Source organism: Pyrgilauda ruficollis, unplaced genomic scaffold, assembly GCF_017590135.1.
Source record: "Pyrgilauda ruficollis isolate IOZ18807 unplaced genomic scaffold, ASM1759013v1 scaffold19, whole genome shotgun sequence".
NCBI classification, from domain to species: Eukaryota; Metazoa; Chordata; class Aves; order Passeriformes; family Passeridae; genus Pyrgilauda; species Pyrgilauda ruficollis.
In genome coordinates this window covers 8220341-8246188 of record NW_024518095.1, presented here as the reverse complement: position 1 = coordinate 8246188, position 25848 = coordinate 8220341, and the positions used below count along the sequence as shown (strand labels likewise).

At 42.5% G+C, this 25848-nt stretch overlaps 3 protein-coding genes across 4 annotated transcripts; 1 reads left to right on the top strand and 2 right to left on the bottom strand.

Moving 5' to 3' along the window:
• Positions 1–1041: 1041 nt before the first annotated feature.
• KRR1 (KRR1 small subunit processome component homolog) lies at positions 1042–5749 on the top strand. 2 transcript variants are annotated; one of them, XM_041465692.1, is made up of 10 exons: positions 1042–1160; positions 1540–1715; positions 2176–2310; positions 2580–2705; positions 2800–2883; positions 3475–3531; positions 4010–4180; positions 4347–4424; positions 4548–4641; positions 5111–5749. In XM_041465692.1, the coding sequence occupies exons 1-10, from the start codon at positions 1067–1069 to the stop codon at positions 5251–5253; spliced, it is 1158 nt and encodes a 385-aa protein (XP_041321626.1). In that variant the 5' UTR covers positions 1042–1066; the 3' UTR covers positions 5254–5749. The 2 variants fall into 2 exon arrangements, with proteins under 2 accessions (XP_041321626.1, XP_041321625.1); XM_041465691.1 differs by having other exon boundaries at positions 1537–1715.
• Positions 5750–7531: 1782 nt separating this feature from the next.
• On the bottom strand, positions 7532–17602 carry LOC121352549 (glioma pathogenesis-related protein 1-like). The gene is made up of 6 exons (XM_041465606.1): positions 17314–17602; positions 12613–12858; positions 11481–11590; positions 9656–9738; positions 8510–8536; positions 7532–8426 (listed from the first exon to the last, which is right to left on the bottom strand). Exons 1-6 carry the CDS (start codon positions 17491–17493, stop codon positions 8275–8277), a joined length of 798 nt encoding a protein of 265 aa, XP_041321540.1. The 5' UTR covers positions 17494–17602; the 3' UTR covers positions 7532–8274.
• Positions 17603–19230: 1628 nt separating this feature from the next.
• Positions 19231–25818, bottom strand: LOC121352571 (glioma pathogenesis-related protein 1-like). Its single transcript, XM_041465637.1, has 6 exons — positions 25568–25818; positions 23145–23390; positions 22607–22719; positions 21754–21836; positions 19986–20012; positions 19231–19901 (listed from the first exon to the last, which is right to left on the bottom strand). The coding sequence occupies exons 1-6, from the start codon at positions 25766–25768 to the stop codon at positions 19675–19677; spliced, it is 897 nt and encodes a 298-aa protein (XP_041321571.1). The 5' UTR covers positions 25769–25818; the 3' UTR covers positions 19231–19674.
• Between the last annotated feature and the right edge of the window lie 30 nt (positions 25819–25848).

Genomic DNA, 25848 nt, shown 5'->3' with positions numbered 1-25848 from the left:
TGTGCTTGTCCGGGGGCACGGAACCTTTCAATGTCAATGGCATTCAGCATCCAAAGCCCGGTGCCGGGCGGGGCAGGGCTACATGGGCGGAGAGGGAGCACATTCCCCGCCGCCTCCCTCCATCCCTCCCTCCGTGCCGGCGCTGTCCCTCCCGCGGGAGGCGCAGGCAGCTCGGTTCGGATGCTCCGCTCAGCGCGGCGGCCAGTGCCATCTAGCGGGAGCGGGCATGGATAACCAACCTCCCAGAGATCCGCCAGCACCCTCTGCAGGGGGACTCGCGGCTTCCCTGCTTTCGGCTTCCTTCCCTTCTCTGGGAACCGCTCCCGCCCGCTGCTTGAAGGATGCTGACAGACAGAAATTAACACGAATAGCTAAAGGCTTGCGCCAACTCGATGTCAAGCAGACAGAAAGGACGTGGGAAGTCCTGTTCGTTGTGGGAGATGGGGGAGCACAAAGGGCTGGCAGGTGGAGCAGGCGAGGAAAAACACGAAGGAAGGTCCGAAGGAAAGGTTTTTGGGGGGTCAAAACTGATTTTTAAATGAGTATTTTACTCAGGTATAGATCAGGTGACAGAAACATCCTTCTCGTCATTTAGGTAATTAAATATCGTAGAGTGCAGGTTTTTATGAACAGATGCGGCGAACACCTGCCGAAGACAACACTGTCCTGCCTCAGGGTGTTCTTGCTCTTAAAGGTCTCCTCCAGTTTTTCACCCCATTGGCTTTTCATGGTCTCCATGAAAGACAGCGGAGACGGCACATTTCTGCTTTCATTGAAGGAAACGCTCAGTTACAGGTACAGGAAGGGGCAGGGAGGAGGATGCAGAGCATCCCCCAAAAACCTTAAATTACTTATTTACTATCCAGATTCATCAGCTGAACAGTAAGTCATTCAGCTGAAAAATGAGGTCTCAGCAGGAATCCCTTTCCTTTAGTTACGATCACCGCAGTACCCGGGTACTCCTGTACGTTTTCGGCCGCAGCCTCCGGCCGGGCGCTCCCACACAACGCGCGGCGGAAGTTCCGCGCGGCAGCGCCCGGCCCCGCCCCTTCCGGCGCGCGCGGACATGGCGGCCGTGCCCGAGGAGCAGGCCGAGCCCGGCCCGGGCGCGAAGCACAGAGAAAAGCAGAAGAACAAGAACAAGAAGAAGGCGGCGCCAGGCGAGGGCGGGATGCGGGATTGGCGGCTGGCCGGGAGGGCCGCGGGCTAACGGGGGTTCCGTGGGGCGCTGCGGAGGGCGCAGGCCGCTGGTGGTACTTGCGGCCGGCAGCGGCGGTGCCGTGTTGTGGTGTGCCCGCTCTCGGCATCCTCGCCTCAGTCTGTGCCTTGTTCCTGTGTGATATACTTGAATAATCATCTTGTATATACCAGATCAACAGCGCATATCTCAGCTGCGAATTTCTTTTTTTTTTTTTTTTTTTTTTAATACACAGTTAAAAGCAGTAGTTTATCTAAGGTCAGAAGAGATGCAAACCGCACTCAACAGTGTATTAAATCAGTCTTCTTATAACAATAGCATTTTTTTCTTTTCAACAGCAGTTGATGAATCTGAACTTCTCACTGTGCCAGATGGATGGAAAGAGCCAGCCTTTACAAGAGAGGATAATCCCAAAGGACTGCTGGAAGAAAGCAGTTTTGCAACATTGTTCCCAAAATATAGAGAAGCCTACCTGAAAGAGTGCTGGCCACTTGTCCAGAAAGCCTTGGGTGAACATGTATGAACTTTTAACCATTTTGATACTGCACTTTACCTTTTGGGACATACAGGTCTTACTTAAGCTAATAAAAACAGTGCAAGTTGCTTTTCTCATACTGTGTTTGTGAATTTCTACTGTGCTTGCATTTTGCATTAGCAGTGTCATTTTTTGTCATCAAAATTGGTGAAGAACTGTGTAGCCAGACTTGCAGTTCTTTGCAAATGCTGTCACCACAGTATTTGCCACAGCAAATACCATCCAGGCACTGACAGCTTTGCTGTGCTTGAATGCAGGGAGATGAGAGAGGTGGTGCTTTGGGCCTTGTGACACATAATCAGTCTGGGTTTTGTCTCTGTGTGTGTGAATTTTCTTAAGCTAAATGTCACTCAAGAAAATAGATCAACGTTCTGTTAGTTAACTGCTTACTGCTAAAGCTGAATTATGGTATTGATCTGGTGTTTCTTTTTACATATTGCAGTATGTGAACGCAGCGCTGGATCTAATTGAGGGAAGCATGACTGTCACTACCACTAAGAAGACTTTTGATCCATATGCAATCATTAGGGCTAGAGACTTAATAAAACTTCTGGCAAGAAGTGTTCCATTTGAGCAGGTCTGTAATAAATCCTGAAAGTTTTTATCCATCATAGTACTTACATTTTGTATTAAATTCTGTCATGATGTTATACTTAAATTCTATCATAATACTTATAAAATACCACATTTTAAAAATGTGGTAATTCCAAGTGAGTCAAGTAAAATAAAATACATACTTGAAATAAATATATCTGAAAGAAAAAAGAGAAGAATAAACTGAAGTATTCTCTTGACTCCTGTGAGTAATACATTTGAATTCAGATGACATTGCTTGCATCTCTTTAGGCAGTTCGTATCCTTCAGGATGATGTTGCATGTGACATCATTAAGATAGGCTCTCTGGTGAGGAAGAGAGAGACTTTTATAAAAAGAAGAGCACGGCTTCTTGGGCCAAAAGGATCTACTCTGAAGGTATTTCCTATAGGTGTAGTAACCAGACAATACTGAGACCCAAATTTGTGTCAGGTCTTCACATTATACTCATTTAATTTCTTTTTTGCTGTAGGCCCTGGAACTGTTAACAAACTGTTATATTATGGTACAAGGCAACACTGTTTCAGCTCTTGGACCCTTTAGTGGGCTAAAAGAGGTAAGATGAGGTAGACGAGCTGTTTGTGTAGCAAACACAAACTTCTGTGCCCAGCTCGGGGGTGGGCAATACACAAAATCTGGCAACCTCGGCAGTATCTCACTGACTTTTCAGCTGTTAGTAAGCTACATTTGCATGAATGTCCATAGTATTATCATCTTAGCTGCTGAATTTTGCTTAGACTCCAAGATCTTTCTGTCTTGAAAAAAAAAAGCATCTGTGTATATTTTACTAACAGTGGGAGAAGAATGCTTGTCAAAAGCAAGTTCCTCATGACACCATAAGATCCATGGTAACATGAAAATAATGTTTGTGGGGCCTGCTGGAGTCTATTAGAAACATGACAATAGTATTGGCATTTTTTAACTGCTCTTCCTTCCAATTAACCCTCTGCTTTAGCTTTTTAAAAGCTGGAATCAATGATCTTGGAGATCTTCTCCAGCCTTAATGTTTCTTAACTTTAAATGTTACTACTTCGGGGTGGCAGAGGTAGGCAGAGGAAGCACAGTATTTTATAGCTGATATTGTAATTGATTAGCATATGAAATACTTGATAAGCTTTCTGTTCTTCTTCTTTTGTATTCAATACAGGTTAGGAAAGTTGTTCTGGACACAATGAAGAATATACATCCCATATATAACATCAAGGTTAGCATGGTCCACTGCATCTTTGTTTACAAGAAAATGCTATTTCTTCACAGAGGGTTGTGTGTTAAAAAGTTACATGTTTCTGTGTGGTAATCTATTTTGAGAATTTCTGTAGTATGCTGCTTTATAAAAACCACTGACGTTGATATCCTTCATTTTACTAGGATATATTGCCATAATACAATTATGGCAGTATCTGCAAAATCAAAGGAAACTTTCTTCTTTGATTGTTGGCTTGATACTTGCTCATTTAAACTGAAGAACCTTCTCCAGTGCATTCTGTCCCTGTTTTGGGACATCTTTCTGGTTCTGCTGTTCATAATTACCCACTTTGCTCTTACTGAAGTGAGATGTGGAAGGCTTAAATGTAGCATATTCCCTCTAAGAAAGTCTAGTGAACTTCTGGTTTGGATCTCTTGGCTTCTACTGTAATACTCTTTTTTTTTAATAACTTTGTGATGTTCTGAAACTACTGAAGACTTTGATGATCAAAAGGGAATTAGCAAAAGATCCTGAACTGAGGACACAAAGTTGGGAAAGATTTTTGCCTAAATTCAAGCGGAAGAACTTGAAGAAACGCAAGGAGCCCAAGAAGAAAAATACTAAGAAGGAGTACACACCGTTCCCACCTCCACAGCCAGAAAGCCAGGTCAGTTGAAACTATTTGGTTATGCAGGAATATAGCACACCTGAAATTGTGTTCTTTGTAGAAAGAGTCGGGGAGGCTTTTTCTGTCATGTTCTGATTCCCTGATACTACACGTCTGGCTTATAATGCTTAATTAACTAAGGCTTCTTGCTGCTTGTCTTCCACAGATTGATAAAGAATTGGCAAGTGGCGAATACTTCTTGAAAGAAAGACAGAAGAAACGCAAGCAAATGGAAGAGATAAAGGTAAAGTTGTACTAACCCAGGGTCCAGTTAAAAGGCATTTGATTTTTGACTTGGAATCTGATTTTTTTTTTTTGCCCTTTTTTGCCCTCTATTGCTGTTGGACCTTTTTATTGGTAATTTCAGGCAAAGCAAGCAGATGCAGTCAAGAAAAGACAAGAAGAAAGAAATAAAGCTTTTATCCCACCAAAGGAAAAGCCAGCTGTGAAAACAAAGAAAGGTAACCATCTTTTTCCTGTTGTAAAATCTTCTGTTGTCAATTTCTAAGCTGAGTGATTTTGCAAATACACCCTAGGAAAAAGAAAGCTCATGCAAAAAAATCCTGATGGTAGGATCCTTGCCCAGAGCTTGCCGGGGACAGTAGAAAGATCATCTAGCCAATAATTCTATACCTATAAAATGGCAATTCTCTGTTGAAGAGTCAATCTCACTTGGTTGTTCCAGCTTTATAAATTTTTGCCTTTCAGTTGTACAGTGAAGCTGCCATGACTTTTACATTCAAGTAAACAGAAAGCAGTACTTACTTGAAAAACTTACATCACAACTTTGGTTCAAGATAAATAGTTCTAACATTTTCTAAAGGTTAAAGTAAAACCACACTATGTATAGAGTGAGAGCTTATGTTCTCAAATGTTGTATTTTTGTAATGCACTGGAGAAACAACAATCTTTGTCTTTCTTACTGTGTAGCCTCAACTGAGAAGAAGATTGATATTGAAGCGATCAAAGAAAAGGTGAAGAATGCAAAGAAGAAGAAATTAGGAGCACTCCCTGAGGAAGAAGTAAAGTTAAAAATGGCAGCAGATGAAAAGAAAAAAAAGAAAAAGAAGTAATTCACCACCCAAGATGTTTACTTGTCACCTCTGATAATGAACATTTTTGCACTCTGAAGATGGGAGATTTTTTGCTGTCAGTATAATGTGGACAAGAAAAGACTAAGTAAATGATCATTCTCTTTTCCTAAGTACAGTTTAATTAGTGGACCTACAATAGCTGTACAGGCTTGGCAAGGTTGGTGAAGAAAATCTGTGCTACTGTGTTTCATATAGTAAGGGAATGTATTTGGATAATATCCATGTCTGAAGGGAAGATTTCAGAATAGAAACATTGAGGAGTTTGATGTGGGGTGTTAAACATTTGGGCCAGATACTCTGGGAAGGTGAAAGCTCAGTCTAATTCTGTGAAAGACTACTAGACAGTAGCCTCAAGTTGTGGTGATAACTTTTGCTAAACAGGCAAGATTTGTTACTGTATAATGCTTTTATTTTTGTAAAAGCTGATTTTTTTGTGTGTGTCTTGTCTCGATGCTAATAAACTATTTTAATACAATGTTCTTAAATCATGAATTTACTGCACAACTTCCATTGTATTGTCCAGGAAACAAACTCTCAGTTTCATCTGAAAATCAGACAAACCATAATCTTCATTGCATACCATTGATAAACTGTCATTTATTAGCATTATTCTGATGGGTTTTTACACAGAATGGTGCAAAGTGTCTTTATATAGAGATTGTGCTGCTTTTTTTGCTTTCCCTGCAGCACATAGTCTTAGTTTAGTTCCTTCTTGCAAGAATGTCTTAAAAAAATGTGTTCCTATTTTTTTTGGCACTTGCCCTATTTTAAAGGAAGTTTAGAGGTTTTTCAATTTCCTGAAACTGAAATGTGATGAAATAAAATGCACCAGCAGAGCAGCTGTTGCTTATTTCATACATCTGAGATTAAAGAAACAAAGGTATGGAGGAGGAGATTGAGCCATACTAATGTAATGATTTTGAGTGCTTTTGCTGGGGTTTGGAATTTTGATCACTACACACGCAGTGGAAATGATTCTCCTAGAAGGATGCAGCTCAATGCCTTTTACATTAGTGGCCTTTTATTTGAATGTAGTAGGTGAAAACACATCTTTTTTTTGTTTGAAAGATGCCACATTGTACCCCACGTATCATTTTGGTACGCCTACAGGTTTTTAAGGGAAGGTCTTAGGATTTCCTAACAGCTGCTGAAGTAAATGAAACTGTTAACATTTTGAACTTTAAGGTCTCTGCCTTGCTTCTGTTTCTTCTGGAGACCACACATTAATTAAACGAAGCAGGAGAGAACTCCTACTGAGCTCATTTTAAGCTCCGCAGACACACAGCAGTGTATCTGGTTCCTTTCCCTGCATTTCTCTTTCCAGTAGTAGGATATTACCCATGTGGGGGGCAGAGACCATGCTGGATGGTCTGCTGTAGATCCCTGTGCAGGAGAGTGCCCATACATGAAGTCCTGCTGTCCATGGGCTAGTTGCCAGCTGATTTTTAGTTGGGACTTCGCAGTACATGGAACTTGAGGCTTGGGTTTCACACGGGAGTGTCTGTCAGTGTGCTGTCTTGGCTATGGAGGCTCCTAATGTCACCAAAGATGTATATATATAAAGATATATCAAGCATGAAATTCATAATTTTGTCCCCAAACATATTTGCATTTTGAAAAATTATTTATTCAAGGAATGCTGCGATATTGAAATTATTCTAGTATAAGCAGTACTAGCAGATAATGATCTGGAAGTGTAATGTGAGAAATGCTGGGCCGCAGTTCCACTGTTTTCTGTTAAAATCCATGCCAATAGTAAGATCAGGAGTCATGGTCAGGAGTGGGCATGCAGAAATATTGACAGGTATTGTGGTGACAGTACTGCAGAAATGAAGGGGTGAGGAGAACTTCCCAGTTTCCCCCACAGCAGTGTGTGCAGAGGGACAGGGTGCAGAAGCTTCCAAAAGTATAGACAGGGATTGCTGTGGTCCAGCTGTGAGTTTGGGCAGCTCTGCTGCTTCCAGACTCTACTTGAGCTGGGTGACTGTGGCTGGTAAAGGACATACCGAGCTGAACACAGCAGCTGTCCCCACTGCCTTCTGCCTGCTCCAGATGTGCAGGTTCCAGGAGATTTGTTCTTTGGCAGCTGTTGAACCAAACTTGTAACTATGGGCACAGTGTGATTTTATTTGGAGTTCTATCTTTCCCAGTATTGTTTCTAGTGTTGCGCAAGTTGGAGCTGAATCTGGGGTTATTTTGTGCACCAGCAGTTAAGCTTTAGGTCATGTTGCAAATTCATGATTGCCATACACAGGAAGCAAGAAACAACAATTTATTGTTTGAAACAGCAGTAAAACCCCTATACTCAAAAAAAATATATAACCACAACAGGAATGATTGCAGTGATACATAACCATGTAAACACAGTTGAAACTGTTTAGGCACAGATGCCATGAGTTTAAAAACAAATTCTAAGCAAAGCAAAGTACCAATGACAAGTGCTCCGTGAGACTGAGAAGTGTGCTGCCTGCCACAGGATGAAAATGCCAGAGCTCACAGGGATCCAAAAATTCCTTTAAAAAATTTAAATTATACAGTCCATTCTGCATCTTGCTGTAGGAGTGCCCAAGGTAAGAGTGCAATAGGAATGAGACAGGTGCATGCTCTGCCTGTGCCTTGGCTGTGGGCTGGGGCCTGGCTCCTGGGCTGGACACTCCACCCTTCCTAAAGTGTGTTGGGCAGCTGCCTGTACTTCAGTGTGCTGCCTGGACAATGTGCCCCTGTACCCACCAGATCACATGCACACTGCTCCACTTTAAAAATATTTTAACTTTTTAACTTTTAAAGCAATTTTAACATCTAAATCCATTTAAACTTTTAACTGGTTCTGAACAATGAGAAAGCTGCTTATCAGTGCTTGTAACTATGACCTGCAATGAAGATGTTATTTCTGTACTTCTAAATCACCTATGAATGCAAACAATGTTTATGCTGCCTGTAACTTAGGTGAATGGAAGAGATTAGTTGAGCCAAGTGCTCTTGTGGTCTTCTACATGTGTGTTACCCACTGACAGGTACTAGAGACCAATATTTTGGTAAGAGCCAGGTGGCCACAATTGTCAGTATAAGGAGTAGTAATCTTAAAGCAATAATGGAGATGCAGAACTCATCACACGCAGGCCTGTCCCACTCTGGATACCACCTGGAATTCTCTGTAAACAAAACAATTCACTTGTTTTCAAGTATAACTGTGACAAGGGCAAGAAAAGGAAGCAGTAATTCCAGTGGTACTTACCAATGACTTTGTCACGCTCTGCATTTTCTGGAGAGAGAAAAGAAGTAAACAGAAGCACACTTATAATTTAGAAACAATTTGACTCTAACCAAAAGGGAATGAAATGTGAGCATCACAAGGGGCTTATAAATACAGCTGATGTGTTTCTTCTCAGGAAAAAGAAAAGACCTGCTGACTCTGGGAGAGCCCTGCAGTTACTCTCAGGACTCTGGTGAGGAGAGCTTTATCACACATATTTGACTCCTACCACCAGTGGCTGGTGTAGAGAGAACTCCCCCCTGGGTGTGCTTCCCAAGATTACCCTGTGCCCTGTGTTTTGAGAGCCTGCAACTAACATAAAACAGCTCTGTGAATCCAGGACTCCCTTAAATTCCTTAGGTACTGGTGTTTTAACAGCATCTTTCCACTCCTTTTAGTTCACTAATGGTTGAGTGCTGGTGTGACCATACCCTCAGCTCCCTGCAGGCCAATGGCCACAGGACAGTGCCTTGTCTTTATGGAAATTTCAGGTCTCCTTTCCTCCTGGCTGCATGCAGCCATTACAAAGCTAAGTACAGGCATATAAGGAAGGCTGTCAGGCTTGGGTTGAGCATTGCATCTCCATGAATGCTCTTGCATGTCAGCCTTGTTCTCTCCTAGTGCTTAGGGGAAAGCAGATGGCCTGGCTGATGGTCATTGGAGTGAGCAGCTTTGGCAGTGCCATGGCTGCTCTCCCCACCTGCAGTGGCATGGCAGGGGCAAAGCTAGCTTGGACCTGCACCAGCTCAAGCCACAGCTCAGACATCAGATGTGGATAACCTGGAGTCCCCAGGACAGGTATCCCATTCTCTGCTTTCTGTTTCTGCAAGTAGTAACTTCTGACAGGGGTAATAACACCCTAAACTGCAGCCACTATATCTCCTGTAACACACCCTCCAGCACCTGAAGAGCAGACCCTATCCCATCACTCCCCAGGGTGGAAAACAGGCTCCTTCTGCCCTCATCCCCTCTCTTTGTGCATCACTACCCACTTGGCTTCTGATTGCAGTTTTTCAGCCTATTTTTAGGAACAGGAGAGTGCTGTGCCTGCTTCCTGCCGCTATCTTTTGTGTGCTCTTTCCCTTTCTACATGTGCTTGGGGAGGATGTCTGGTTGTCTTCTACTTACGACACAGCTGATTGTTACACTCCTCACCACCGCACTCGCTGCATGCTGCTCCCGTCTTGTATGGGCGCACTGGGTAATTCCCACTGCGAAGGAAAACACCACTGCTCTCAAACAGCACTTGGGAAGATGGTAATACCTACTGCTAATTGGGTTTTAACCTGAGTTCTGCTTCACTTGTGTTGATAGAATGATGGTTTTTTCAAGAGTACCGTCTGAGTGCCCGGTGCCCAAGACATGCAGTGAAACAGAAGAGATTGGGTGTAATGAGACACCCCTGTTTAGGAACTTGGAGACAGCAGTATTGCAAACCTGGGAGTTACAGCAGTCTCAGAGTTGGGTAATTTGTGTATGTGGAGACTCTGGAACCTCATAGCTGGCTCTGGCTAGGGAAGCAAGAGCAGGTTCAGTTACTGTGTATGTATGTGTGTATTCAGCCTTGAAGAGGAATGCTTTGGTGTTGGAAAATCATAGGTGGTGATTTCATCCATTTGTTGTTTAATGTTTTAGGAGTGATGTAGGATTCTCTTCTGCTCCCTCCTCTGCCAGTGGTGTGAGTGGGACCAACTATCTCTGCCCAGGCTGATATTGCACCATACACAGCTTCAGTGCTTTGCTCAAAGCACAGCCAAATGCCACAAACTGCCCATGAACACAGAGAGGGATTTGGTAAGCATGAAATCTCAGCAGTGAGATGAAGCACACTTATAATGGTAAAGCCTCATTAGTTTCAGCAAAGCAAGGCTTTCATTGCTTGGTTTAAGCTGAAGAGTACATTTATTTGAGAAAACTGTGTATGCATCTGGCCTGGGCCCTTGACAGAGCTGAAACAAAGCAATGAAGCTACTGCTTCTCAAAATCAACAGGTGGATGTGACATTACTCCACTTGTTAGCATGCAACTGACCATTTGTGATCCTCACCCAGCAGAGGAGAGCCCAGCTTTAAAGCCCTCTCTAGAGTGCCTTGCTTCTCCAGAGAGGCCCCTGCCTGCTTTGCTGAGTGCTGGTGAAGGGACCACTCCTCTTCCCCATGCCAACACAGGGCAAGAAATCCAGTGGGATTTTGGCCCTCTGAACATTTGGGTGTGGGGCTTCTGGGGAGAGCAGTAGCTGTGTCATTTCAAGGTATCTAGTCAGGGGTACATATTCTTCCAAGGATGAGGCATGGGCAAAAGGAATGCCAACCTTGCTTGAGTTCAGGGGCTGCCTGGCCTTGGTCCAACATGGTATGCATGTAAAGCTTTTAAAGCTACATTTATATTGAGGTGCCATTAACTAGCTGGAGAAGAGAGTAATACATCCATCCTAGCCAGATATCCTACTGACTATGTACATGAAGGACCTCTGGATCAAATTTTGTCTTGAGCAGCCCCAGCCTCCTAAGCAGCTCTCAGCTGCTAAGACTGCAGGCTGCCAGCACTGCACATTTCAATGTTTATCCAAGCCATTGACTTAAGGGCGTAATTCCTCAGGCACATGTGGGAATATCTTCAGACTTTGGATTTGCACCTTGGCAACTGTCTGGGGTCATCTTGGCATTTAGGAGCAAGGGATTAACTTTCAGATGATCACTTCAGTATTTTCATGTCAACATCTTATATTTAATCCTTTCTTCCAGTCCCACTGCTTTTTGTCTTGAATATATAGCCCTCATCTAGCAAATTAAAAAAAAGCTGATTGGACAAAGGTGTACCTCTTTTCTATTTTGGATACTATTTCCTGCCACAAAAAACAGGACTAAATGGACTGACCTAATAAAGTTGTATGTTGTGGAAGGGAAGGGGTAGGACCCAAACCCCTTGAAATATTCACAACAAAAAACCTTACGGCGGCCCATAGTTGCAGACGAAGTGCGCTGCGTTGCGTATGGAGATGTGTTGCACTGTGGGACAGAAGTGGACAGCACAACCAACCTTGTAGCTTGTAGCCCAGACTACCTGCAAAGACAGATGGACACACTGGTGACAAAGGCTTTGATTCAGCACCTGAAGAGTTAGGAGAAGAAAAGCTCTCCCCTGTTTTATCACATACTAATGGGATGAGGAGGACTCTTCTGGCAGGTTTCACAGGAAAAGCAGCAATAATGGATCTCAAAATCATAGTTTGTTCTGAAAAAAGACTGATTATTTTACCCAATTCACCATATATTTGTTAAAACTGTGCAGAAAGAAGACACAACTGGCTGTAACAGGTTGTTTTCCTTTCTGGTAAAGAAGAAAGGTGAAGTTCATGTCTTTTGTTTCAACCTAATCCATTAGCTTTCTGTCTTTCCTGCTGTGGGAGCTGAGTTCACACCCGTGCAGAAAAGGCTGCATGATCTGCTACAGCTCTTATGAGGGCTGGCTGCCCCTTCACTAAATCCTGTGGGGACGTAAAGCAAATTGTCAGAAGGCACTGGTGCTTTAGGAGGAGGATTGTGTTTAGGCTGCACTCCTGCCTTTTAACATCATGGCCGTGACTAAGGTAATCTAGCGGCAAGGCCATTACTTCACTTACTGATCCTCTCTCTCCTCCAAGGGCCTGTTTCCTTTGGGAATAGCATCTGGACAAAGTGTTCACATGATGTTTGCAGAACTGCAGACATCTCTTTTCATGATGGTACTTCTCCAGCCCTTGGCATTTGAAGTCTGCCTGACAGAGCTGGGACCTCATTCCACTCATGCACAGCAGCCCACAGCCACTGCTGTTGCCTGTTTTTTAGCAACTGCTTGGCTAATCTGACTGCTTGATAGCTGCACTGTTTTCTTCAAAAAAACCCCACAAACTGTCACATTTAAAGTAATAACATAGTGACTCTTTTCCTTCCATAATTTGGAACATAAGAACATCTTGTGCACATAGACATATAGTAAGACTACAGAACCTGGAAAGATTCACTGAATCTTCAACAGAAATGTAGATGTTTTGTATAAAATGGCAAAGCTGGTTCATGGTTTAGATGGAGAAATGCAATGCCTACCTGAGTATAGTGGCCACATACTCTACTGCAGCTATTGGAGTCGTAATCGTAGGATTCGACCTCGTGGAACCAAGAATTGAGGGCTGCTTTCACAGTAAAGACAGAAACTGTGCCAGTCCAGATGTTTTCTCCAGCAGTAGCAAATTTGGGGTGAACTTTCCCTCGCTCTTTGAGGTGTATATTATGTTTAAATAAGCATTTCTTTGCCCAAGCTTTTGCAGTCTTTGCCAAATCTGGATCCCAACTCTGCAAAATAAAGACAATTAAAAATCACTTTGTTATATTGGCAGTGCAGTAATTCAAAGCAGCTCTCAGGAAAAGCTGTGTCTCAATTGTGTAGATGCTTTTGGTTCATTCATTTTTCACTTCTGTGGAGACTTACAGAGCTACATGGTTGATCATCTTGTAGGTTTGTTTCTGATTTGAACTTAAATTGCTGATTAAGTTTGAGGAAATTTTTTGGGGTGGTGTATGATCTTGGCTGACTGGCTTGTTGGACATCAAGAGCTGTACATCAGCCAAATACAGTGTTTGTGGCATAATGAGCATTTCAAGGCTATGCTGGCTATAACAGAACATTAATATAAATTAAAATGAATTTACATGGAATCTGGAAAATGAGGGTTATGCTTACCATACCAATAATGCAAAAGTCTTGTGTAGCCTCATATTTGCTTAAGGCCATGGCTTGCAGGTCTGTTCACAAGCACACTGCGATATTGGGGACAGTTTAAACTCAACCCTTTGGTAAGCATCATTGTGTTTGGTGGCTTGAAACCTGAGTGCTGAATTTGTATTTGTACCATGACTCATTCACTTGCTATTCAATTTTAGAAAAAGTGGCTATTTAAGCAACTGAGTCATGTAAATGTCTTTTGTTTGCACTGGAGGTGGTGTCTGCTCTTGCTGGGTTTTCTTGTGCACACACCTTGATTGAGCGATTACAACATTGTACCTCCTGGCAGACACAGTACCACAAATGTATGCTTGAGTCCTAGTTATACTTTGTGTTATGTAAATGAAGTTGTCCAGCACTGAACTATTTTGTACTGAAGTTTTTTGGGTTTTTTTTTTTTTTTTGTTTTGTTTTGTTTTGTTTTAAATAAACATTTTATTTGTCCTCTTCTGAATTAATTAAAATAGTTTACTTCCTTCTGCAAATGATGGAAATGCCAAGGAAATTGTTTTGAATGGATCAGAAAAGATGAAGGAAAAGGTGTCTTTTACAATCCACCTTTTTGTAGATTTTTTGGTAGAATCTAACAAGGGTAGGTTGTTGGATTTTATGTCTGTGTTCTACCTAAGCAACTTTTTTTGTACGATAGCTAAGTCTGAAACAATGTGTATTGTTTATGCTACCGAGCAGTAATTAAAACCACAAGATCATGCCGAAATGCATCTACAGAGGTTTAAAAATATTTTTTAACCTATGTCTTCTATTTCTTCCTTTGCCTAATGTTTGTGGAGGGTGTATTTTCCCAGTTTGGTGGGGTGGACACTGGCCAGATGCCCACCAAAGCCACTCTATCACTGCCCTCCTCAGCTGGGGAGGGGAGAGAAAAATGCAACCAAAGGCTCTTGGATTGAGATAAGACAGGGAGAGATCATCCTTCAGTTACTGTCATGGGCAAAACAGATTCAGCTTGGGGAAATTAATTGTATTTATTACAATTTTAAACCCCTTTCCCACACCTCTCCTTTCTTCCAGGACATAACTTCAGTCCTGATTTTCCACTTCCTCCTCCCCCCCAGCAGCACAAGGGGACATGAACTGGGGGTTACGCTCTGTTCATCAAACACTGTCTCTCCTGCTCCCTCCTCCTCAGGGGGAGGACTCCTCACACTCTTCTCCTGCTGCAGTGTGGGGTCCCTCCAACAGGAGACAGTCCTTCACAAACTTATCTTCCTTCTTCCTTCTCATGGGGTGTAGCTCTTCACAAACTGCTCCAGCACGGTCCCTCCCTCAGGGTGCAGTCCTGCAGGAGCACACTGCTCCAGAGTGGGTCCTCCATGGGCTCACCAGTCCTGCCAGCAAACCTGCTCAGTGCGGGCTCCTCTCTCCATGGGGCCACAGCTCCTGCCAGGACCCTGCTCCAGCACAGCTTTCCCACAGGGTCACAGCCCCCTTCAGGCCTCCACCTGCCCCAGTGTGGGGTCCTGCACAGGCTGCAGGTGGATCTCTGTTCCTCCATGGACCTCCATGGACTGGAGGGTCACATCCTGCCTCACCATGGCCTGCACCGGGGGCTGCAGGGGAATCTCTGCTCCAGTGCCTGGAGCGCTCCCTCCCACCCTTTCTGCCCTGATCTTCATGTCTGCGGAGTCACTCCTTCCACATGTTCTTACTCTTCTCTGGCTGCAATTGCTTGTGCACAACCTTTCCCCTTCTTGAATGAATTATCCTAGAGGCACTGCCACAGAGGCTGAAGGACTTGGCCTTGGCCAGCAGTGGGGAAGTGGCTCTGTAGGATACGCAAGGAGCTTCTGGCAGCTTCTCAAGAGAAGCCATCCCTGTATGACCCCTCTGCTTTCAAAACCTGTTTGTGCAAACCAAATACACCCACAAAACTAGGACATAAATAATTTAGATAGGAACTCAGCACATCAAGTATTAAATTTGGAGCAGGGAGTCTTATTTCAAGTAAGCAGTTGGTATTTTCTTAGATACTTTTAAGGACAATGGATAAAATCTGGCAATGTACAGAACTTATCTTCCAGTCCTGGAAGGTAACTCTGCCAGTTAAGACAGAAGCTTCATTTTACATCTTGTCAAGGCTCTGAGATGATCATCATGAAAGAAGTACAACAGTGGGGGATGCACCTTAGCATTTTATGGTCTCTTTTTTTCCCACATTCTGCTTTTTAAGAGTCCATGCCCGTCCTCTCCTTCATCCTATAGTAGTAATAGGTTTAAACTTTGATAAAGGTATGAATAATGCTAAGTTTAAAGTTGCATAGTAAGTTTAAATATACTTTCCATTTTGTGTGAATGCTTAATCTGGCTGACAGATGAAAAGCAGTGTACAGAAATGTTCACAATGGTTTTTAGTTTAACTGCAGTTACACTCCATATTTCCTTATAATACTGCACTTAAACAGAAAGATTAGACTAAATGGCATGTGAAGAAAATGCACAGGACAGGGAGATTTGCATAAAGATATCACTGCTGTTTAAGGAAACAATACTTACTTTTTCCCCCCCGTCAGGAACTGCTTCTCAGTTTTCATTTTATAAGAAGTTGCTTGCTGACTTAAGGAGGAAAAATTTAATGCATAATATGTGAAAAGTGATGGAAGGCAGCACTAATTCAAAGGGGACTGTTATGAAGCGCTGATGAAACTGGTGAGACTCTGCTGTTTTTGAGGAGCCTTAGAACAGAACTAAGTAGTGCTTTGGGTGGATGAAAAGAGTTCACATTTGTCAGGTAAAAAAAATTTAGATCAACGTTCTAATTTTATAATACATGGATTACAAATACCAATGGCTGAGCTTTGTTACTTGCAATTAAAGGAGTTTTCATTTTGCATTTTCTTTTAAAGACTACTTTTCCAAAATATGAGAATGCCCTTAATTCAATCTTAATTTTTACATATCTAGATGGACAGTTACTTTCAGCAAAAAATAAGTTCCTTGTGAAATAAAAGCACCATCTTCTTTTCTGCCTTTTTGAAGTGCCAAGGGCCACTCAAAATACTGTTTTCAATTCCAATGCTTTTAGTTTTGTAATAGATTTTATCAGGTATTGCACTGCTATCTCCACATCAAATAGTTCCTGGAAGAGGTAATATTTCAGGCTAGGAGTTTTGCAGGATTTTGAAAGAAACTTGCCATGATTCAGTTTCTGGTTTAGATGCAATTTATTTGTCTCTTTCTTACGCTGCCCATTTTTTTTTTCCCAATTTCAGTTCTTTACTTTTTCAAAAGAAGAAATGAAGCACAATTTAAAAATATGAACACTGCGCTTTTAACACATCCTAACAATATTTTTTTGTTTAGGGCCAGTAAAGCAATGCAGAAAATACAGAGTCCAAGCAACATGTTCTGAAGGCCAGGATGCACAGCTGAGGAGAGCTGATCTAAAAGATGCATCTAGAAGAGAAACTGAATAAGTTTCCTGTCGTGTTTGCAATTCAAGTTTGATTACTGTGCAGTTACCCCTCCTAAAATGGGGCACTTATCTTTTAGTGTCTGACAACCAGAAACGGAAACTGAGCTCGGTGCTTTCTGGCTTTCCCCGCAGGCCCAGCCCCTCGGAGCTGCCGCCCTGCTGGCTCAGTCGGTGAGAGCCCTGCAGAGAAGGCTCAGGGAAAGCTCTGCAGCGCTGTCTGGCAACAGGATCTGCCCACGCCGATACTCGAGCAGGAAAGTTGTGCTTAGATGGGCACAAACCCCACACCTCCGGCTGCCGAGCTGCCTCGCAACCAGGAGGCTTCTCACGCAACACAGCACCGCTGGGCTGAGGGCTTCTGCGGCTTCGAATGGGGAATTTCAGAGCTAAACTGCACATATCCGATTGCATAAAGCCGCCTGATAATTACAGCCTTCTTCTCTGCTTTGAAAAGCGGTGAGTCTTATGACTCCAGGTTTTTGTAGGGTTGTTTTCTGATTTTTTTGCATTTGATCACAAAAGCAATCTTTGAGAATCATAAACAGCATCGCAATGCTACAAATTTGTATATAAGTCATGAAGATTCCCTTACCATGTAGAGCATGTTGCTGGCTGGTGGATCCACTTTGGACCGCAATGAGTTGTGGGTTTGCACACATTCCTGAATAAACTTTGGATCCCGAGGATCAGGCAATGTCGATGAATCATAAGAATCAGAGGAATAACAAAAGAGTAGTAAAGCCAGCAGACAAGGAGAAAATTTGCTTGTCATTGAGAATGGGAGAGGAAGAGATGGTTCAAGCAAAGTCACCACGGTGGATCTAGGGGCATCCCTAGATGTCCCGAGCCGGTGGTGCTGAAATCCGCCAGGCTCCGTGCCCGGTTGCCTTTACTTATAGAGCCCCGGGCAGCCTGAGGGCAGCGGGGCGTGGCCTGGCCCTCGGGCGGGCGCTGCGCACGCCCGGGGTAGCGGGGCGCGGGCCGCGGCTGCTGCGCGGCGGGCGGGGGGGCCGAGCGGCCCGAGCTCGAGTGTCCTGCTGGAGACCCCGCTGCCCGTGCTTGTGCTGCTGCTCGCTCTCTGTGCAACACACCGCAATGGAACGCCGCCGGGGAAAGCATCAGTGTCGGTCCTGCCCCCGCAGGGCCGGCGCTGAAAGTCGGTTCGTTTCTGCGGTTTGTGCCACAGGCATCAAGGAAGTTTTCTTCAGCCAGTTCCGTCACCAAGCACTTGCTTAAGGCATGCACTGCAAATGTCATTAGCCCTTTCCTTAGAGTCATGCTTCTCAACATCTGGCCTCCCAGCTTTAAAAGCAGACTGTTTCTGCCGTATAAAGTGGTTTTAGCTCCACCACCAGCATTTTGCTTGGAAGATGTGTGGGCTAGGCTTACCTTAACCATGGTAATTGAATACAAAGTTAGTCACAGGAAACGAGTCATATTTCAAGAAGACTGCTATAAGAATAAGGAAATTGAGCTACAAGTTCCCATTAGAGCTGTAGCAGCCTTGTCTCTTTTTTTTTTTTTTTTGGTCTTCTTTCTTTAATTATGGTGGGCAAATGTCTCTCCTGTCCTTTACGATTCTTTGTTACTATTTGTTTGGCCCCTGTAATCCTATTCATAGCAATCACTATGTATTGCAGAAAAGTTTTGGATAAATTTTCTTTTGATGAAACCAGATGCTGTTAAAGCTGTTGCTTTTCCTCTTTCTTTTCCTTATACATTTTCTTCCTTTCCACTACAACCAAACTGTTATAAAATAAAGCTGCCTTATTTGTTTGTTTATTTATTTATATACTGGTCATTCAGTGTCATTTCACTCTAATCCACATTTATTTATTTATTTATCTACTTATTTACTGGTCATTCAGTGTCATTTCACTCTAATCCACCCCAAGGGATCTATTAACAAAAACCTCAGTTGGGGCCCATTTTTATTCTGTGGGATGACATGCTGCAATGTGGCTCAGAATTGGAGTCACTGTGCTCTTAAAACATTAGGGCAAAGATAAAAGAGGAAAAAAACAGCTTTAAATATTGATAGCACAGCTATGCATTGCTAGTGTCAGTCAGTATCTCCTGGCTTCCCCCCACTAACAAACATATATTGGAACAGTGGGGGTCAGGTTGAGGGCTAAATGTCTCTTAAAGCACACTGAATCCATCAGAGGTCTGGGCTTTTTAAATGAGGCTGAGGTATTCCATTTCTAAACCAGAATCTGTCCTGGGCCCATTTAATTTTCCGTCTCTGTTTCTTGCTATCTGAAAACTCACAATGGCTGACATTTACTCTGCATTTTAGATATTTTCACTATCTCACATCCTAAAATTAAGCTTTCCCCATTACACCCCACCTTAATCCTTACTCTGTCAACTTTCCCTGGTATTCTTCTACTTATGGAGAACAAGGATTAGCTCTGAGAGGAGAAGAATGGAATAGTACAACTGACAATAGAGTAATGAACACTGACACACATAGGCTAAATAAAGCAAAGGGCAAGCTTTACTCCTGTTCATAAAAGGTAATAGATACAGTTAAATCTCCATTATCTAGGGGAAATTGTGTCCAGGACAACTGAAGGTTAATGAAGACGAATTATTGCTTCTTTTGGATACAGTGTGCCATTTCAGACATGTCTTCATGATGCCCCAGGCTTCCAGGAGGATTGTTAGCACATGGAGTAATATCTAGTCTCTGTGGTCCCTGTAGCAAGCTACCCCTAGAGCTAAGAGCCTCATACAGGCTCATAGGAGCATGTTGCAGCTACTGCCAATAAATTACATTACTTCTATGCACAGCCACTTATATTTTGCCTCGAGTGAAGAAGCAGCCTTTCCCATGCTGGATAAGCATTGCAGGGATAATGAAAGACAACCAAATGTTTTTTTTTAAAGGTGTACCAGTTGCGTGAGAGTAATACAGCAGTAGGAGCACAATCAGTCTCTTAATTGACCATTACTCATAAAAAAAAGTGTTTGGAAATTGCTGTTGTACTAGAAGTACAGCACCAGCACTCAATACAAGAAACAGTGGCCTTAAAATTAGAACAGTGAGACAGTATTGGTCACAAGAGGGTCGTGGATGCTCAGCAGGTGGGACGTGTGATGGCACGGGAGGCCTGGGGGGACGGGGCTGCGGAGGCTGGGGCTGTCTATCCCAGTCTGGATACCAGTTGGCATAACCTAAAAGTCAGTGAAGAAAAAGGTGTTAAGACTTAGTCTTAGCCATACTTACAGGAAAGCCATTGAGAACAATTTGATACGTACTTATCAGCTTCTCACGTTTTGCATTTTCTGCAAAGAGATCAGAAGAGAAAAGTAATGTGAGTACCATTCAATGGTGGTTCTTGATGCAAAGAGGTAAGCCTTTGCACTCATAATGCCAGTTAGTGCCTAGAACATCCTGGGGAAGCAGGCCAGCAAGAGCAGGCTCCCAGCTGGTGTGGAGTTCATATTTTTTATTGAATTGACAAAGAAACAGAAAAAAACAGCTGTATCAGGAAGAATTTGTGTCATGGAGATGAGGGAATAAAAAATAACAACAAAACATGGAATTTATTTAAAATAGTTACATATATCAAATTTAAGTAGTTACAGATAGACAAATATAACTACTAATTTATCACATAACTTTTTGCTAAAATTTCAATGCATTTGCAGGATTGCCTGTGTACATCCTATTGAAATTCCTCATTTTCCCTATAGAAGAAAATGGTAAAAGCTGGTGATAGAATCTAGCACTTAGCTTTTAAATTCTCTGTTCCTCCTGTCCCTCCCCCTAGTTGTTGAGATATTTCTAGTTTCCCTGTGATGTGTCAGTCTGAGACTTTAAGATGAGTCAGACAGGATATTACAGAAGGAAATAAGAGTACCAAATGCTCAATAATTTCTACAGCTGAAGCTGTCTAGAGCCTGGCTAGTAAAGACCATCCCCTCTGTATTAAACCTCTGTATAAAATTAATATTTGATTTAAGACATTGCTGCATCTCCTTTAATCTCTGTTTATTAAAAACATTGCCCAGTTTGGGGCTAGGTGAATTGACATAAAGGTCTGCTGCTGTTTGGAGCAGACTCAGAGTGACAGGGTATGGGCTGTGTGTTGCCCTGCGGTGCCCACACCCTGACACCAAAGAGACAGACCCAGAACAGAGTCACTCTGGCTCATTACAGGAGAGGCAGGAAGGAGGGAGCAGGCTGAGCCCCTCACCATCACCCACTTCTCTCCCAGACCCAGACAGCACGTTTGCAGGTAACACCTCCTCCCCAGAGAGGTTTTACTCCAACCACACTCCTTTCATTGTTGCATCTTTGCAGGGTTTGGGAGTGGGCTGTGCTGGCTCAGCTCTGCACTGGTTCCCAGCACCAGCCAAACATCCCACAGCTGCCACAGGCCTGCTCCAAGGGGGTTACCAGCCCTTTATTAATTGCTCCTTGAGATTTGATTAAAATCCCCTCATACACTGAGCCTTCTGAGCTCTGTTACAACTGTTCATTTAATTATTTCCTACCAGCACTCTGATAACACCAAGCATAGTAGGGAAAAGATTTACAAACAAGCTGTCACTGCTGTTTATCAGAAAACTGTGGAAGTTAGAAATAGCTGTGCTTTTTGGTACAGTCTTATTATTAGTTCAGAAATACAGTTGTCTGGAAAATGTGTTAGGATATGCCAACAAGCAGAAAAGCAGAAGAAACATTTCCTATTTCTGGTGGGAGGGAAGAACTAGACAGTGAATATTTGTTGGGGCTAAAATTTTGGATTTGACTTCCTGACCAGATAAAAGGGAGAAAACAGTCTAAATGATACTTCCCTGCATCAGAAACTCTGGTTTCTTCATCTGAGAGCCATCAACTGCAAAGTATTTTAATGATTTCCTTCTTACAGTATTCCTCCCAGAGTCTGGTACTGTTGTTGTGTGATGTGCTACAGACCCACTATGCACTTAGTGAAATTGACTTGTTGTTGTCTTTCCATTGCTATTTATGCCACTTTTATTTCTGTGCAATTTTCTTACATGATCACTTTGGTCTTACCACAGAGCTTGTCTACACACTTCTCATTACTGCATCTACTGCATGGTTGTCCTTCTTTATATGGTTTTCTTGGGTAATTCCCCCTGCAAAACAGGAACAGTACTTTGTTAGCTGTCATTGAAAAGCTGTCAAGGGGAAGGAATACCATAATAAAAAAAACTGGTCATTGCAATTGTTTGAAAGTCCTTTTAGATCACATTAGAGCTCTCATTGGCAGGGGGAGCAGTTGACTCCTGCCACTGGAAATTAATGAGACTTCTCAGGCAATACTGTATTATTGTAAGCATACAAGAATTTGCCTCTAGCCCATCATTAATCACCTGGATTCTAAAAAACAGACCAGTAAAAAGTAAGTAGAAATACTCCAAAGTACGAGATAAACTAGAGGACTGTCTTCCTTTTATTTCTTAAATTGCAATGTCTTGTCTGAAATTCTTGTAGGGCCAGAGAAAGATGTAATCTTTCTGAATCAGAAAGATTATATCTTTCCCAATTTTCCTGCAGAGACTGAAGTCAAAACAGAATTTCTTCCACCATCTGCATTATGGTGAGTGGTGTCAGCTATGATCTGCTCTCCTGCTTTTTTTTGAATGGGATTTTCTGCAGTCCCAGCTATGTCCAGTAGGTTCTGTTCCCAATGGCCAGGGGAAGTTTCCCTTGGACAAGTGACATGAGGATGTAGCTTATTCTGAAATTTGTTACAACTGCACCCATCATTGTTGGCATCTGGTACCAGATCAGTTGGGATATTTAAAGAACAAGAAAAAAACCAAAAAAACCCACAAAAACCCAAAACCAAAACAAACAAACAAAAAAAAAACCCCAAAAAAACCAAATGCCACAATTAACTTACGCTGGCCCATAGTCACAAACAAAATGTGCTGCTTTGAACAGTCCTGGAAAATTTTCAACTCTACTGCAGAAGTGAACTGCGCAGCCAACTTTGTAGCTCTCTGCCCAGACGACCTGCAGGACAAAGGGAGGTAAGTAATGCGCTGTTCAAATACTGCCAAAGCAACAGCATTAAGAGAAGAAGGAGAAGGGAAGTAGCTCAGGGAAACTTAAATCAGCTGACACAGGAGCAACTTAACCTGAAGGGCAGCTGGGACAAATGACAGATTAATAGCCATTTTTGCACTTATTATCTTATGCCCTTTAAATGTGAAATTGCCAGGGGATAATCCCTTTCCACCATTGCTGGAAGTAGAACTTGACATCCCTGGGGCCCATAATATTAATTTCCAGTCTCACGCAACAATAAACTGGGGCCTGCAAAGCCGTGCTGTGATCCCTGTTCCAAAGCAATCTGTTCCAAGCCTGTACTCAGATCTTCAGTGCCTATATATTAGACTATATGTTAGACCATAAAGCACTGGGCATGTAAGACTCACCTGAGTGTAGTGACCACACTTGTCAGTACATGTGTTGGTGCTGAAATCATAGCTGCTGACTTCATTGAACCAGGACCTGAGAGCTGCCTCCACAGAGAAGATGCGGGCTGTGCCAGTCCAGATGTTTTCTCCAACAAAGCGAAAGGTGGGGTGCATTTTTCCTGGCATTTCAAGGTAGGTATTGTGGTTAAACTTGCACTTCTTTGCCCATGCTTTGGCAGTCTTAGCTAAAGCAGCATCCCAGGACTGTAGAAAAGGAAGAAAACCTACTATAACCTGCACTGCAGTGACTTAGCTGAATTCAGACATTTTTAAACAGAAACTTGTTAAGAGTTCTTTTCCCCTTTTCTGCTTCCCATCCCTGCCTTCAGTTTCATTCTCTCACTTGACATTTCTACTCCCATAACAAATTTTTGTCTTTTTTCTCCCTTAGCTATTGTAGGACATGCACAATCTATCCTCTGTCCTGTTGCATCTGACTTGTTAATACATTTACAGCTGGAGTGCAATCTTTAAGCTGCTACACCTGGAGGGGGTAACTGTGTGAAACTTCCTGCTGTAGAGGGGCTTGGGGGAATTTGTGCCTAGGAGATGTTGGCTGTCAATGGATTTGTGCTTGGCAAGTATTACCAGACCAGATAGGAATTCTGTTCTGCTGGCCAGGACAGAAGGAAGAGTCACAGCTGCGCCCTTCCTCAGCTCCTTCTGCCTCTTTTCTCTTCTCCCTCCTCGGGAGGTGGATGAAGCGAATAGAAGACTTGCTCATCTCTGCTGGGCTGAGAAGGAAACACTCCCATTCAAAGAGGCACAAGTGATAATTTAACAAACCGGTCCGGCAGACTTGCAGATTTTAAGCTGACAGGTAAAGTTCAGCACAGGAAAATTCAAGTTAAGGGATGTGAGAAAAAATTGAGTTTGTGCTCCTAATAACAGATTTGAAGATGGCTATTACCACTTGAAAGTAGTGTAGACTAAAAAGCAAACAAAGTATTAGAAACTCTTTGCAAAGGAATAGAGAATAAAACCATACATATAATCACACTTCTGCAGAAGTCCTGTTAAATGCTGTGTGCAGCACAGCACCCCACCTCAGAAAAGGTACACTAGAACTAGAAAGGCCAGAGAGAGCCTGGAGCAGGATGATCATCTTCAAGTTCAGAGAATTTTCATATAGCAACAGAGAGTGCTCTGCACCTTCAGTGAGAGACATCTGGACATCTTGTGTGAAATAGGTAAATAACCCACATTAATTTCCCTCTTCCAATACAACGACCAGACACTATTAAATGAAGGTAGGCATTAACAGGCCCAAATCAAACACAAGGAAATAGCTTCACACAACCTGTGGTTAGGCTGTGCAGCCCTTTGCCATGAGATAATAGAAATTATAAAAACTTTTATGACCTCAAGGCTGAAAAAAAAAATTAAAAATCCATTAATAGCTTGTAAGTACCATGATTGGTATACCTTGCAAGTACACCTTTGATTCAAGAGGTTTAAATATATTTCTTCTGCTGTTATTCCAGAATTGCTGGGTCTTTGGTCTGAGCAGGTAAGTTTGCTCTTGTGCATTAGCTTTTTAAATTAAACATAGTTTTTAACATGGCAAGAAATTAAAGTCACTGGTACTCTGAATCTCATTCCTTTACTGTGAGTTTCCATTTGTAAAAATGATTCATACTCTGCATGTGGTTATGCATTTAACTTCCTTTCCAGCTATGCAGCACTGCTGGAGAGCTCAGAGAAGTGACATGCACTGGCTGGGGTTACCTCCCTCAGCTAGCTATACATGTTTTTCCTTATGTATTCCACTGAACAACATGTGACCTACCCATAACCTTTTCTGATATCCACTGTATTTGTAGCAGGCTCTGCTTTTCAGCCTAGATATCACTATCCCTACTCTTCAAACCCTGCTGCAGCAAATAAGATTAGGTATCTAAATGGATGTCCTGGAAAATCCCTTTTTTCAATACATGTTCTAGATTAGAAGAAACAACAAGAGATGATAGATTTTCAACAACTCCTGTTGCAGACTGCCTACTCAGAAACTTTTAAAAAGTCAAACAGCTTCCATGTATGAAACCTGACCTGATATAAAACAGATCACTATCTCTCTTAGAAAGAGGTAGATGACATACCGAGAACTGAACACTATTTTTTGCAATACAGCCCTTTGCTCTGGCTGAAGTTGAGAGTAGCTAAATCTTGTATTAAAAAAAGAAATTCCCTTCAAATTATTAAAATTGAACAATTCTGTGCAAATTAATGTATTTTCTATTTCATACAAAGAACCAATGTATATGTTACAGAAATCATTAACTGAAATGGAAAGAATAGCACAGTACAAATGAAGAATAAGATGGGCTAAATCAGCAGCCCAACCTATAACAATTTCAGAAAGGTCACAAATACCACCTTACCATGCGAAACATATTGCTGGCTGGTGGATTCACTTTGGATCGAAATGTGTTGTGAGCTCTCACACAATCCTCAATGAACTTTGCATCTTCTATGTCAGGCAAGGGATATTGTGGAAAAGCATGAAAGCAACTGAAGAAATCCAGTAAGAACAATGCAGCAAAGAAAAATGTGATTTTCATAATTCTCCGGTGTTTTTTCATAAGTTTTAAAATGAAAACTCTCTTAGGTGGAGATGATACCAGCAAGCAGTTTTTCAGAGGTTGTCCTCTGGGTGTAGAAG

Coding starts and splice junctions, on each gene's coding strand:
- LOC121352549 (XM_041465606.1), bottom strand. CDS start 17,493: ATGACAAGCAAATTTTCTCCTTGTCTGCTGGCTTTACTACTCTTTTGT. Junction 12,859..17,313: donor CCAGCAACATGCTCTACATG/GTAAGGGAATCT, acceptor TTTATTTTGCAG/AGTTGGGATCCAGATTTGGC. Junction 8,427..8,509: donor AGAGCGTGACAAAGTCATTG/GTAAGTACCACT, acceptor TTTTGTTTACAG/AGAATTCCAGGTGGTATCCA.
- KRR1 (XM_041465691.1), top strand. CDS start 1,067: ATGGCGGCCGTGCCCGAGGAGCAGGCCGAGCCCGGCCCGGGCGCGAAG. Junction 2,311..2,579: donor GAAGTGTTCCATTTGAGCAG/GTCTGTAATAAA, acceptor GCATCTCTTTAG/GCAGTTCGTATCCTTCAGGA. Junction 4,425..4,547: donor AGCAAATGGAAGAGATAAAG/GTAAAGTTGTAC, acceptor TGGTAATTTCAG/GCAAAGCAAGCAGATGCAGT.
- LOC121352571 (XM_041465637.1), bottom strand. CDS start 25,768: ATGAAAAAACACCGGAGAATTATGAAAATCACATTTTTCTTTGCTGCA. Junction 23,391..25,567: donor CCAGCAATATGTTTCGCATG/GTAAGGTGGTAT, acceptor CCTTTTCTACAG/TCCTGGGATGCTGCTTTAGC. Junction 22,720..23,144: donor AGTGTGGTCACTACACTCAG/GTGAGTCTTACA, acceptor TTTGTCCTGCAG/GTCGTCTGGGCAGAGAGCTA.